The 15008-nt window shown below is 35.0% G+C and overlaps 1 protein-coding gene across 1 annotated transcript in view; it reads right to left on the reverse strand.

Moving 5' to 3' along the window:
* Nucleotides 1-9157, reverse strand: part of LOC105209413 (paired box pox-meso protein) — a 35971-nt gene extending 26814 nt beyond the window's left edge. Inside the window, exon 1 of the mRNA XM_011179800.3 lies at nucleotides 8006-9157. Coding sequence (XP_011178102.2) covers nucleotides 8006-8015 — 10 coding nt within the window. The 5' untranslated portion in view covers nucleotides 8016-9157. The remainder of the gene's footprint in view (nucleotides 1-8005) is intronic.
* Between the last annotated feature and the right edge of the window lie 5851 nt (nucleotides 9158-15008).

A 15008-nucleotide genomic window follows, 5' to 3' on the forward strand; every position in this document is an offset into this window, starting at 1 on the left:
TCCCTGAAAGGGGGGCGACTCGAAAATATTTTGCGGTAACATCAATTAAACATCCCAAGAATCTAAAGCACCCACTAAGGGCAACAAGCGCTATGTGCGACAAACATTATGCACGCCCATAGAACATACGAAGCTAACACATAGAAACAGCTAACAAAGAGCGAAATACCGCCGAATGCCGAATGAGACCGCAATGCGAACCACAATAGAATTTTCAAAGAAATTCGACCAATTGCAGTCAATGCAGCGGAACGCTAAGGCGAACGCTCAACGAAGACTATTATTTATCATAACAACAAGAACAATAACAATAAAAACATTGAGGCATAAAGAATGAGAAGATTTAGCATATAGTTGAACAATAATGTTGACAGCGAAACATAAATTGTTGACATGTTCGTTAGAATTGAGCATACGAGTACACAGATGCCCAGCATGCATATTCATATAAGTAAATACCACATAGATCTGCATATATATTTAGTGTATCAAAACGATTAGGCGCATTACAAGCGCATAGACATGTCACATGTGTGTGGCAGATGAGCGAGTTGCTGCTCCGCTAACTCCACAACTTTACTGCTAGTTCCGGTCCCCCGTTCCCTAAGCAACGATTGAACTTCAACCCTCTACTCGGTAGTCAAAGTTCAAATATTGATCGCTAACCCTAAATCACTACTACTGATGTGACCTCCTCCAGATGCCGGCGGTTTCCGATTGACGTATGCTTTCCCATAAATTACAGTCACCGCCAATAGTACGTGTACTAAGCCGTCAAGTGATCATGTTTAGCATTTGAATCGCGTGCCATGGCACAGTACGATTTCTTAGACATATGTATGCCTATTAGAATCTCGTTAAATTTATGTTAATGAGCATGTTGCAACAAACTTGCCAACATACATACTATATATAGGAGTATGCACAAGTTAATGTAAGTGCGATTGACGATCCCACCAGCGCATAGTTCGCTTGCACTTGTCATAGTTAATGTCTGCGTCGCATATCCCGTGGGGAATTCCTTCGCTCGTTTGTCTGTACGTGTATCGTTTGACATGATGTGGTCACACAGGAGTTGTGGTGCTCCCTGGTGTTGCACGAAGATTGATGCGGATGTAGCTGTACATATCTATTGCACTCTTCTTGAAATCTAGAGTGTCGTCAAGTGGCTTATGAGACTCTGATACGGGTATTCCACGTATGTGTGGAGTTTTTGTGTGGTAGCAGATATCATGTTTTTAAACAAATTATAATTGCATTAGACTTAAATGCGCATTTATTTCGAAATTTATTCTCGTTGGGTAAACACATTCATAAAATTTGGTTCTAAGTGAATGCAGCTCCTTGTGATGATGGCTAATTTTTGAAAGAAATATGAATGGTCGCTGAGCGTATTTATTTTAGAAACTAACTCTAGTTGTAGAGTTAAAAAGAAAATTTTTCAAAACAAATAAACTGAAGAGAGTAGTCATACGTAAAATTTAAAAAAGTGTGAGCATAGGGAACTAGTTTATCCTGATGTCTCTCGAATACATTGAAGCCACTATCGACCATCTTTTACCACCTGGGACTAATTTTTACTGCCTTCCACTTGATGCTCTCTCTTACCATAACATTCATAATTGCTCACATAACTCGGGGTCGAAATCAACATTTATTTTGTGAGTAGAAAAATTTCGGCATGATCATCCTCTTAAGGCATTAACCTTAACCCACTTTTGTTTAATACATATATGTATTTTGAGACTCTCTCAATCATCAGAAGGAATTCGATCATACCTTTTGATACTATTATTTTATACCTATGTATAAAATTGACATTAAAATAGTTCACCGAATAAAAAGACAGCGGCTACCCTGGCTAGGTATGAAGTAAAGATATGTGAGCAATAAGTAATAGATTTATCGCAATTTGCTTTTTAGAGATTAATTGCATTTCAGTCAGCACATTTGCATCTTGGCTCTCACGTGGTTGTTGCCATTCATAACTTTGAAGTTGTAGATTATTTCGTGTATCTTGGAACCAACATTAACACCAATAACAATGCCAGCCATGAAATTCAACGCAGGATCACTCTCGCAAACAGGTGCTACTTTGAACTAAGTAGGCAATTGTAAACTAAAGTCCTTTCTCAACGAACTAAAACCAAACTCTACAACTCGCTCATTATTTCTTTTTAGATATATGGTGCACAAACTGGGCGTTGTCGACCTCTGATGAGACGCCTTCAAGGCTTGGAGTTTTCGAGAGAAAGGTTTTGCGGAAGATTTAGTGACCTTTGAATATTGGCAACGGAGAATATCGCAGACGATGGAACGTTGACATGACTTAGTCCAGGGAATAAAAATACAACAGTTAGGTCATGTTGTCCAAATGGATGAAATCGCTACAGCTCGCCGGTGAAATCAGAGAAAGAGGAAGAACTTCACTTCGTTGCAAAGAGGCCACGTAGTTTCGCTAGGTAATTCCAATTGACACAAAATTGCAAGCAATATATCAAGTGGGAGGTGGCTGTGGTTATTAATAGTTTTCGTCGAACTTATGTTATTATACCAAAGTGTTATATGTACTTGATATAGCATTAATTGTTTATAAAATTAAATATTGTGAATTCTGAAATATACCGCATTATTGGATACAAATCCATATGTAAATATATGTAAATTAATAAATCTTTTTACCTTAATTTTATTTTTCACATATACATATATCCACATACACGTGTACATTATACAAATCAACAAATATGTGTATGTAAGTCTGTGTACATATAAACATTTTTATGGGCATACTAATAGCATAATGCTCAGTTCGTTATGCAGCAGTAATACAACTCCCTTACGTCGACAAGTCATTGCTTTGCTCGGTCTGTTGCAGAATCGGTCACCCAAGTTCCGGAGGATTAAAGTGTAGATGGTATGTACACATGCAATTGTACATGCATATATGTACGTATATGGAGGCTTTCAGAAGTGCGTGACTAACAGCCGCCAACGGCAGTCAATATCTCTACTTCGGTAGCTAATCACACTTTGGTCCTAAGCAAAGAAACACTGAAATCGTAAATGAGCAATAAAACAAATGCGTAAAGGGATCAACAACAAAAATTAAACATTCGACGACAGACATACACACATACATTCTTTCATACATATGCATATATAGTTTATATCCATTATTAACTTGGTTACAGGAATACCAGTAGCTGCACACACAGACACGCACACATCTCGCAGGAGAGTCAACCGCAACAACAAGACTGGGTAAACACTTGTAAAGTCTCGTCATTGTGTACACGCCTTAATGGAAAAGCATACTCGCAAACATGGATGCCAAGAAACGGCACAGCTGTACGATACGAGCGGTGCTTGCAAGACCTGACTAAGCCCACCAGACTTGTCAACGATCGCCATGAGCGCATAGCGATATAAGAAAATATACATACATAAATGCATGTATGTATATTCGTATTACGATCGCACCGAAGTGGTGTTGATTATGCAGCCGGCAAAGGTCTCAAAAGTTAAATCTGAAAATAATATGTTCTTACGTAGCCTGTAGGCAAAAAATATATATTTATTGCAATTGCATTCAATAAAATCGGAATAAAAAGCTGAGCTTGATGTTTGTCGCGACGTCCAGAAAGGAAGTTGAAAATATTGCCATGATTGTGGTATCACGTTAGTCTGAGCAAGCCAATTAGATGGCGGCGCGGAAATGCGACGACGCACTGCCAGTGGCCGGAGTTTCGGCGTCGAATGGAAATATGATTTCGAATGTACAATATATGGATATACATATGTACATACATATATATTTATATGTATATTGAACACGTGTGATTTTGCTGATATACCTAAGCGTCAATCATCATACTGCTATATGTAGCAGTCTTGAGTTGTTGGTCGCCGGGAAGAAATAATAATTTGTAAAGTTCAGTTTAATAAATTAATAACATCCGATTGAATTCGAACTGCACCGCTCCAGATAGAGTAACGGTAGTTGTTAGGTTGAATATCATTATACCTCATACGAATCGTGGCCCACCTCTACCATTTAGTTGGCGTAGGCACCGCTTATGCGATTGTAGCCGAATCAATAATAGCGCCTAATTCATATCCTTTGCTCGCACTGGAAATACCAATTGGAAATACCAAGTGCAGCCAGGTCCTTCTCCACCTGTTCTTTCCAACGAAGTGTAGGTCTACCCCTTCCTCTGCTTCGACCGGCGGCTACTGCATAGACCACTCTCAAAGCTCGAGTGATTTCATCCATTCGGATAACATGGCCTAACCAGCGTAGCCGCTGTCTTTTTATTGGTTGGACTTTATCAATGTTGTCGTATAACTCGTACAGTTCATCGTTCCAAAGGTACATAAATCTTCTGCAAAACTTGTTTCTCAAAAACTCCAAGTGCCGTTTCATCAGACATCGTCATCGCCCACATTTCTGCACCAAACTTGTAGAGTTTAGTCTTAGTATCTCGAGAGAGGACTTAAGTTTTCAAATGCCTACTCAGTCCGAAATATAGTGTTGAACTATGATATAGTAGTCTTGATGCTCAGACGAACTGAATTGAAACTTTACTCCATATTAATAATCAACGAATATGTCGGTTCTTGGACATCGACGAAATTCAAATATATTTTTAGCACTTCCTTCTAAGCTATTAACCATACAACTTCATATTAATTAATTAGCTCTTGGACTATAAGATTTCGACACTTATAAGACCTCTTTTCTAGATGTCGTAGGGCACAACGCATTTGCGTATTTACGTGTAAAGTAAAGAGAAAATGAGATAGCAGTTGAAGTGTTTTACCAACAACTTGAGGAACGCACGACAAACAATATAAACACTTTAGCGCTGAAATCTCAATTCTTCAAAGCCTCCCGCTGCTAAATCGAGATTTCAACCTGTGTTCGGGCACATCAATAGCTTCCCAACGACATACACACGGTTACACTCACCCGTGTTTATCATTTCATCATTCACGGCTAGAGCTGGATTGCTGCTGCCGCTGCTGGATTGCCAAGTACAAAGTAAACATGGTCGGTGGAAGGTATACATATATGCATAATATCTTTTATTGGACTCATCTGCTCGCTCAACATTTTAACGTTTTCAATATAGTACTCGCTTATAGTATGACTTATGGTATGTATACGTAGGTATGTTTGCCGACGATTTTCGATGCAACGTGTCGTTTGTAGTTGCGCATGATCGCCCGCCAGTCGGTAGCTGTTTGCCACCATTGAATGTGATTGCTGGTCACTAACAACAACAACACTTTGATATGTAAATACATACATATGTACATACGAGGGTAACGGTCAACACTGGTGTCTGGTGGTACCATTAGTATTGTTGTTGGTCTAGTTGTGCGGCAGACGTCCGATGGCTTGCCGATCGTTGACTGACTTCCTAATTTAACTAATGATCGTTGTAATGTTTGATGTTTGTTTGACTTGCTGAATCGTAAATTTATATGTGTGTGTGTTCGATACGAGTAGTTTCGTTGATTTTTGTAACTGCTTGGCTACCTTTAGCTCTTCTCTTGTCTCTGTCTTTGTTTGTTTACTGTAAACGCTGTTTTGCTTGCTCTTTGGTAGGAACGTATGTATGTATGCATGCATTTGGTGGTCTAAAATTTACGGATTTATTTGACAACATTTCTGTTGAGTATTTATTTACTTATTAATTTTCATTTAACAAATGTTGTGCGCGAGTACGAAAGTAACTCACCGCCACACACTTTAATGCTATGTTTTTTATGTTTTTGTATGTATGTACATACATACATATATACATATGTATATTAGCTTTTATGCTAATAAACTTGTAGTTTTCATGCTGTTTTGGTAATTTGGCACAAGTCAAGATAAAGCAAACTAAGGTAATGACGCTTTTTTGCTTATTTTGAAATTATCAATTAATAGTGCAAATATTAAATTGAAGATATAAGAAAGACAAAACAACGGCACACTTTCAGATATCACTATATGGGCGAACTTCTTGATATTACCTGACAAATGGCAGAACTGACAATAAAAAAACTCATCCAAAAAATATGTACATATATGTAGATTAAGATTTTAACAGATCAAAATGACCTAATATGTATGTATATAATGCATTAGAGGTGATTTTTGTCACCAGTACACAAATCGTCTCAGAATTTTCACTTTTCATTCAACAAAATAATTTTTTATAAATTTTCTAAACACAAATGCTTTTACAGTTATTTTAAAAGGTCATTATGAAGGGAAACGCAGACGAATTAAACTTTCATTCAAGACAGTTCTGACACAAATATGGCTTAAAAGGGTGATAACTGGTGATGAATCATGGTCAGGACAGCGAAACCAAAGTTTAAACGTCCCAATGAAAGAGCACTTGAGGGCAAAGACGACTCAGGAGAGGCTTGTATGCCTCTCGCGAACAAAATTCTATATAGCTGAAACAATATGTTCGAGACGAGTGTACCAACATAACATAATAAAAAGTCGATAATCGAAAGTACGTAGCCCGCGAAATTTGGAAATTCACCTGACTTTTTTGACAAACTTCGTTTATGAGGTAACAAATGCTATTCTAAGTTCCTTATAGTCCAGCAAATAGCTCTCAGCAGCTTAAATTCAAAGAAATTACAATTTTTCGCTAACGAGCGAATCATCATGTATAATTTTTATAAAGCTGAAAATTCACAAAATATTATTATTTTGGTTATAGTTTTCTGAGCATTTTATTTTTGTGATTTTTGTTAAAATGTCATTTTAAAAATACAGTTGAACCTCCATAACTCGAACTTCTATAACTCGAAGATCTAAATAACTAGAACCCTTGAATTGGCAATAGAAGTTAAATTTCATAAAAAATTCCTTCCATAAATCAAACTTTTCTACAAGACCATAATACGAAATTTAAAATTTAACTATCGAGGCAGAATTTTAATAGAGTCCCCACTTATAACTGTATATCAATACTGTTGTTATCTAAATTATTATCAATCATTCAAAGAAAGCTTCATATGCTAGGCTTCGAGATTCTCAAATGAATTGAAATATAAGCTGTAATGATTGATTACTTCTCTGCTCACTATTCTTGGGCGACTCAAAGGACACATTTTTGATAAAAATTACAGTACAAATATATATTTTTGTTGTTTTTACTTTGAAATACATTTTAATTTTTTAAATAAAAGGTAAGGTATAGACGCAGCTCGAAGCAAAGAGAAAGAAGTTTTTGTGCAGATTTAAGAGTGGGAAGCGGTATAACAATGTCGGTAGGTGGATATACATACATACATATATGTATACAGAATATTTTAATCAAAATGGTATAATGGAAGCTGTTGCTTACAATTTATAGCATAAACTAATACATGACCAATAATTGTCTATCAACTTAATTCGATGCTAAACATCGTGAAATACTAATTGATGAGCTATTGAGTGATGAATATGTATTATATACAAAAATTTATTTTCTATCAATATCATAAATAAAATTTGAGTCAAAAATCAATTTCTGATGTATTTTCTCTTAGAAAAAATAATGATCGAGTGAACAGATTTTCAGTGAATTTAAAATGCCGACGGCTTACATTTTTCCCCTAATAACAATAGAAACTTTCAAATTCACCGAGTTATTGAATGGTTCTTAGTTGAAACCCACTTGGCTGCTCGAAAAGCCTAACGATGGCTTAAGTGCACCGCTTGCGATCAGCTCTTCTTGCAACATCACTTTTCAACCAATCGACTAACCAAGCTATTGTACAAGATTCAGACAAGCACATAAGTGTTAATCTCCACTAAATCATTTAGTTAACATATAAAAAATTGTTGCATATTAGCAAAATTAGCGACTACCGTGTTGCTAATAGCACTTTTATATGAACATATCTATATAATAAATAAGCCTGTAGAACAACAAATCCGTTCATATTGTAACATACAATAGTATAATTAAATTCAATTTGTTTTAACTAATGTAGTTCTTACCTGGATCCATATCTAATGCAATTAGTTAATAGTTGTGCGGTTGGATGTTTGAAAATTTACTTTATACCGCTTCAGGGGAATTCCAAACGCCAAAAGAATTAAAACGTTCAAATTGTTGTTTTTGTTGTGGTTTTGTTCAATTTCTTACTGTAAATATGTATGCACATAAATACATAAACAAATATGGATTTAAAAAATCACTTTCTGCCTTTTTAGTTTGGTTAGTTTCCAAGCACGCTCAAAGCCACACACTGGCTATTAAGACTAGCTGCTTGGCAGTAATAAATTTTATTAGCACTTTTCCGTGGTATTTTTTTTCTGCTTAGAAGTTTAGGCTACACTTCACTTTTTTGTTTATTCATATGTTTTGCACTAATTTCGGTTGGTCAAAGATGCGGATGTACTAACGACGTTGAAATCCAAACTCACGTTTACTCAATCTTTTGATATATGATCGAACTATTGATCAGTTTACTACATGTATGACAATACCAAAAGGCAACAAGTGGTGCGAAAAAATATTTTAGAATGTTACACAGCCAATTTAAAGGTCACTTTATTCCGATCCGTTTGGAGTATTTCACTCCAAGATGTTTTGTTATCCGTGTTAGTGTCACCGTTGGCATTAAAGCGCGTATGCTGAAAGCCCTACACAATCGCTCAATGATCGAGCAGCAATCAAACAAAGCTTCTATGAAGTTGAAACACATAAAAAAGCGCGAAAATAAACACACACACGCAAACACAACAACTGGTTCCAAAGCGTGCAAATAAAGTGGCGAAATGCAAAACCTAAATTTAACACCCACAATTTGTTTTTTTTTTAAATCTTGTTTTGTTAATTTTAGTCTTTATTTTCTTTTTCAATCACTGAATATTTGAAGTTCAATCTTTGCATGAGTATCTGCGTTAGTATATATTCAAGTATGTACAACAATGTTAAGCTCTGATCTGTTTCGATTCGATTCGATTCGATGCGTTGCTCTGCGATGCGATGTACCACGTTACGTTCAATATAATTGATGCGATCTGATGCGAAGCGACGCGACACGTTCTGCCACTTTTTACTTTCTCGACTCATACGCATACGACGAATGTGTGCCCCAACGTGTTGTTCGTCAGCCGCCGCGCTCGTTTCAACTAATACCACATTTAGCACAACGATCAACAGCATCCACCAAGAGTGATCGTTTCAGCCAGCCATGTCTGGCATCGCATGTGTATGAAAGTGAGGAGAAGCGTACAAAACGTATTGTTATTGTTGGTGTTGCTCTTGTATTTTTTTTGTTGCTTTCCAATTGTCTATGTATTTGTGTTGATTCTGTTTGGTTATTCATTTACACCGATCTATTCTTGAAGGCAGCCACGATATCCACACCTATAGGATGACGGTTGTGTTAGTGAGCGCTAATGGCGCTGCATTGCATTCGTGTGTGCGCCAATGCATAGAAAAAAGATGAAGTACATCATATACACAGGCGAAGGAACACAGGGGCGGATTCAAAGGTGGTGAAAGACGAAAACTAAAAGACTTAACATTTGATTATATTGTTTTCATAAACATAACCGGCTTAAGAATGAAAACGATAGCCTGTATACTCTCGCAACTTAATTAGGGAGTGAATAAGTTTAGAACCATGATGTTATTTTTATTATTTTTAATTATTGATACAATTGAGGTGTCTGTGTTGAGTGAGTTTTAACTACATTGCAATAGGAGCCCGTGATTGTTATTGGCTAAATTTCTTCTGATTTATATGTATATGCATTTCAAAATGTTCAGTACGAAGATAAAAATTTGTATATCAACGCTCCAACAAGTCTTCAGCCGCCTTAGAAATATTGATTTTAGTTTTACAATTAGAATAGGTTTCACATATTTATCAAATATGTTTTTTTCGACCCTACTTAAGCTCTAGAATTATAGTTTAAGGCAGTAGTCTGCTTTAGAAGCCGAAAAAAGCGTTTTTTTTTTAGCAATTCTTTTTTAAAGGGAAGGAAATGATTGCGGCAAACGGAATTTTAAGACGATAGTGTACTATATTTAAGGCTTAAAAAACAATATTTATTATTAAAAATTTAAATTTTCTGGAGCGCCTGTAGTCTGCACTTGTAAATCGGTGCCGGTGATGGAGGTCGTGCGATGCATCTGAAATAGTCGAACCAATTTTTTTTTTAATTTTTATAAGTTTCTTTTCTTTATGAACTAAAAAAATACCGAAGAAGTTATAAAATTCCAAATTTTTTCGGAGTTTGAAAAAAAATAATTTTTGTAAGAAAAAAAATTACTTTAAGTTGCAAACCAAGTAGTTTAAATAATACTTTTGTCCAACTTTTTTAGTTCAAATAGAAGATAATTTAATACTGAAGCTAGATCACTTTGGTTTTTTTCGATCGGACATATATTCTTTTTGCTATCGCCGGCACCGTTTTCTAACACTTGTGAAAATGAAAACTCGAGATAACGCGTTTTAAAGTCTGCCTGAGCATTCGCACCTCATCGACGCTCGGCCACTAAAACTGCTCTAGCTTCGAAAATATGTGGAATTGGCCTCTGGAATTTTAAACACATCGATAGTTTTGAAAGAGATTTAAAACAAAACAAAAAAATCGTTTTTTTGAAGCCTGTAAAGCAGACTACTGCCTTAAGTGGTAAACTTGATATGCCATTCTCTGTTTTTAATACAAACTGAACTTTTTTTGTCAAAAATCTAATTGGAATATTTAATAATAGTGATATTTATTATAGTTTTTCTTATTGAGTTTGGATTTCATTAGTCGTTTGAATCTGATTATTTCAAGGGTATTAATTGCGAATTTCAACCATATATTAGAAACAATATTGGTTATTTAAAAAATTACTTACGGTCCGATAAGTACATCCTTAGCCTCAGTTTTAGTTATATTTTCTCTGTGTGGAAATGAAAGATTCAGCGATTGTTTTTAAACATAAAAGTACGATATCGGTCGGTAATTCGATTCTTTAAGGATATCACGCAGTAAAATCAAAGAGCGCTTTGATATCGGGAATCTTCTTCTTCGATTAAATATCACAGTGGACAAAAGACCAAGTCAATTCCATGAGACTACTCTACCGCAGTGTTTGACGCTGTTTAAATGCATACTGAAAGAGTTTCTGAGAGGTTTCACTGAAACGAAACATGGACCGTCTTGAGAGTCCAGACAGTGCATTTCACCAAGTGAACGAGGGAACCCAAAAATGGCATAGGACCTCTGTTCCATACGTCGGAAAAATTATGACCACCGTTTTCTGTGATTCGATGTGACATCGACTACTTCCAGGAAGTTAAAACGGTTAAATAGTCCTTCACTGGACAGAATTGTTTTTCTATACAACGAAATCTTAATAAAACGTAAATTTCGAACGGTTAAAAGAAGTAAAGTTGTTGAAAGAATGTTGAGAAATAAATTTTCATTTGTCGAAAATGTTCAACTTTCTTATGTTGTATAGAACTTATCGAAACCCCCTCGTATATTGAAAAATGTTGAATTTCTATATCTATACTACTATTATAAAGAGGAAAGATTTGTGTATATGTTTGTATTGAATAAACTCGAAAACTACTGTGGAAACTCGAAAACCATTGGAAATCTACATTCACCCTGAGTAACATAGGCTATATTTATTGCTAGAATCTCATCTTTTTGGAAATAGTTCCCAGGTGAGGGTATCAAAAAGACTCCGTGATGGAGAATATGGAGAGTGTCGAGGAACGAGCGCTCGAAACTTCTTGCTGAACAAAACCTGCCAAGTACGCGCTTGAGGGTCGAGTACGGAGCGTATGCAGCGGCTTGAAGAATAAAATATTAAAAATATACAAGCTCGCACTAGGCCGTCGAACTCTGAGCGTTCCCAACGCCTTCATAATCAGAGAGAAAGACAACTTACACCAAAGACTAGAGGTCGCAATCAAGTTTTAGCTCATTGCAAATAATATATAAAATTGTTCAAATTTTCCTCATTTTACTTTATTTAAAATGAACCCACGCAAGAAACGGGAAAGTACATACATATATATGGGAGAGTGTGTGAAAACTTATAACTTTTGAAACGTTTGTTTAAGCCCGTGCGTAGTGGTTCTAGTATTAATATATCCGTGAAACCACATAAAGCTTAATGTAACATTCTCTAGATTTGTTATGATAGCTAGCTCACGTGCCAACTGGATAAACTAAGTCAACTAGATAAACAGTACTCACTGTGAAATGTACTGGTCAATGGGTGTTAAAGGAAGATTATTTAGTATGAAGTCGGGGGGTTTAAATATATGGTTGAAGTTTGACCACTGCACAGTGGTTGCGCCCATAGGACAAAATTCAAAAAATTCATAACAACAAAAATTTGCGAAAAGTTACCAAATCGTCTCTAAAATGTCCAAGCTTCTTCATGGCAAACCTGTTTTTACTGCAAATCTAACGGGACATTCTAAAAATAGAATACAAAGCGTGATCAACTGTTCAATTTTGCAGCGAAACTGCGCTAAGTTAGCTTTTCGTGAAAACAAAATTGAATTTCAAAGTGGTCAAACGTTTGCTAGAGAGGTCCGAATTTGTTTATTTAAAATGAATTTTATTGTTGCAGGTATTTACTTTAATAAATTCATCTTGTGAAATTAATTTTATTGATTTATTATTTGTTGTTTATTTTTGATTTATTATACTTTTTTTGTGTATTTTTTTAACGTAATTTTCATGTTTAAATAGACATTTAGTTATGTTACCCCACGATCCCCCCTTTATGAGTGTTATCAGTGTATTTGTCAATGTTTTAAGGTAATAAAAATGTTAGGTGTAGCTGCCGATATTTGCCCATATGTGTATATTCGTGAATAAACTTAAGCTGTCGTCTTACTGTTGCTCAAATTTGGTTTGGTAGAACAAAGCATTAAAAACAAAGGCTACACAGTAGAGATGAGAAAGCTTAACATTTGTATTGGTTACATTTGCAAAAAAATGATTGCTTATTGGACTAAATACAATCGTTGTAAGATTTCAATTGTTCAGTGGTTCCGTCGTAGACCAAAAATCAAAAAATCCATCTCTCGATTTTTTGACAAAATGTATACCGATGGCCTCTAAATTGTCCAAACTTCCTATTTTCAAACCGGGTTTTCCCAAAAATCTAACGGTGCTTTCTAAAAATAGAGTTTAACGCATGAACAACTGTATTTTTTTAAAGCTCATCAGCATTTTTTTTAAATTCGCAGCAACAACGCATTTCAAATTGTTCTGGTAATTTTTCAGGTTAACGAATCAAGATTATTTTTAATGGCTTTTGAAGCTAAAGGTATTTATTTTAACTTGTGAAATTAATTAAGACTAACGTGATTTGTATTTTTTGTGAAATTAGTGTTTTATATCACCTATTTTTTTAACCTTTTTTCTGCGTCCTCAATGTGTTTACATAAAGTTTTTGTTGTATTCCCCCGCGATCCCCCGTTAGATTTATTTTACATTGTCTTTACACTGAAAAAAAAACTTGTAAAACCGAAGTATTCTGCATTTGCCACAAATACTTTTTGCATTAGAAACGTGCCCAAATACTTTGAGTATTTGTTTTAAAAGTGCGAGCACTGTTGAAGTAAATGCGTCAAGTATTTAAATTAACAGTGGAACACTTTTGATCGAAATACGGGGCACTGTTGTAGCAAATACTTATACATTTATGTTAACAGTAGAAGTATTTGAGATTAACAGTAATTGCTCTTGATTCAAATGTATCGTATTTGTTTTATTGTTGTGTTTAACACCCCCTCCCCCCATTTCAATACCGAAAAAGAAGTTTTCCGAAAAAGAAGTTTTCCGAAAAAGAAGTTTTGCATTCCTGACAAATCAAAAAAACACTAATGCTCCTTTTGCGCAGCTTCACTAAACGCGAAATGTCTTGAAGTAATCACTTTCACTTAAATTAATACTTTCAGCACATATATTTACCTATAAAACCCAAATTAAAGTATTTGCGCACGCAACACGTGTTTCTGTTAGAATGATCGATGCAAAAAGTATTTGATTTAACTGCGGGGTTTTTTTTCAGTGGACCAGAGTCTTAAGGTAATAAAAGTGTTAAAGTTTGGTGCGGAAATTTGCAGATGTAGAAGTAATCGTCAAAATAATAATGGCCTTTGAATTAACTATTTTTAAGTTCAAACTCATTATAATTGGACTAAAAAAGCTTGGAAAGAAGGATAAACCATCTTTATTTCAATCTAAGTACGGTTTACTAGAGGATGCATTATAAGTTTTTGTTCTAATTATAATGGCTGTAGAATGGCAGTGAAAAAATGAACTGTACTAAATTGGTTGATAATTTGCTTTTTTCCTACATGATTTGTTTATATGATATTATTCTTACAGGTTGAATGTGAGGGTTGGATGGGGGAAACTATAACGACAAATCATGTTCAGCTTGTTTATCGCTTTCTTAAATGTTTTTACAAAGCCTTACTGAAAGTTTTGACGCTCCGACCATGACCATGAGAAGTATTTTTGCGATCCGATGGGTCCAATTTTTGTACTATATATTTAAAATAATTTTCTAGATTTTTGGTGAAAATTTCAAAGCGATATCTCAACGGAAAGTATTTATGACCGCACCTTCATACAAGCCCAACCACTGTGCACTGTTATGTGAGCATGAACACATATTATAGGCATTATTTGCGTTACATTTTATTCCAATATCTTCATTGTATATTGTACTTATATTTACTCATCTATAATTTGAAAGAATCTGATGAAATTTAAAATTGTGTTGTATGGAAAAATTGTAGTTCAATGTAATTTTGTTGAAATTGATCTAATAGTTGCTGCGATTAATCGAGCTTTAAAGCATAGGGCCAAGGTCACACACAAAAAATAAAATAAAATAAAATAAATATAAAACAGTTGAATTACTTTTTCATTTTATATATAACATATTTTTATAAAAGCGCCTCTTTGTCATAACGGCCTTGTACATTTGAAAACAAATTCATTCAATATT

This window comes from Zeugodacus cucurbitae, chromosome 2 (assembly GCF_028554725.1).
Source record: "Zeugodacus cucurbitae isolate PBARC_wt_2022May chromosome 2, idZeuCucr1.2, whole genome shotgun sequence".
NCBI lineage: Eukaryota > Metazoa > Arthropoda > Insecta > Diptera > Tephritidae > Zeugodacus > Zeugodacus cucurbitae.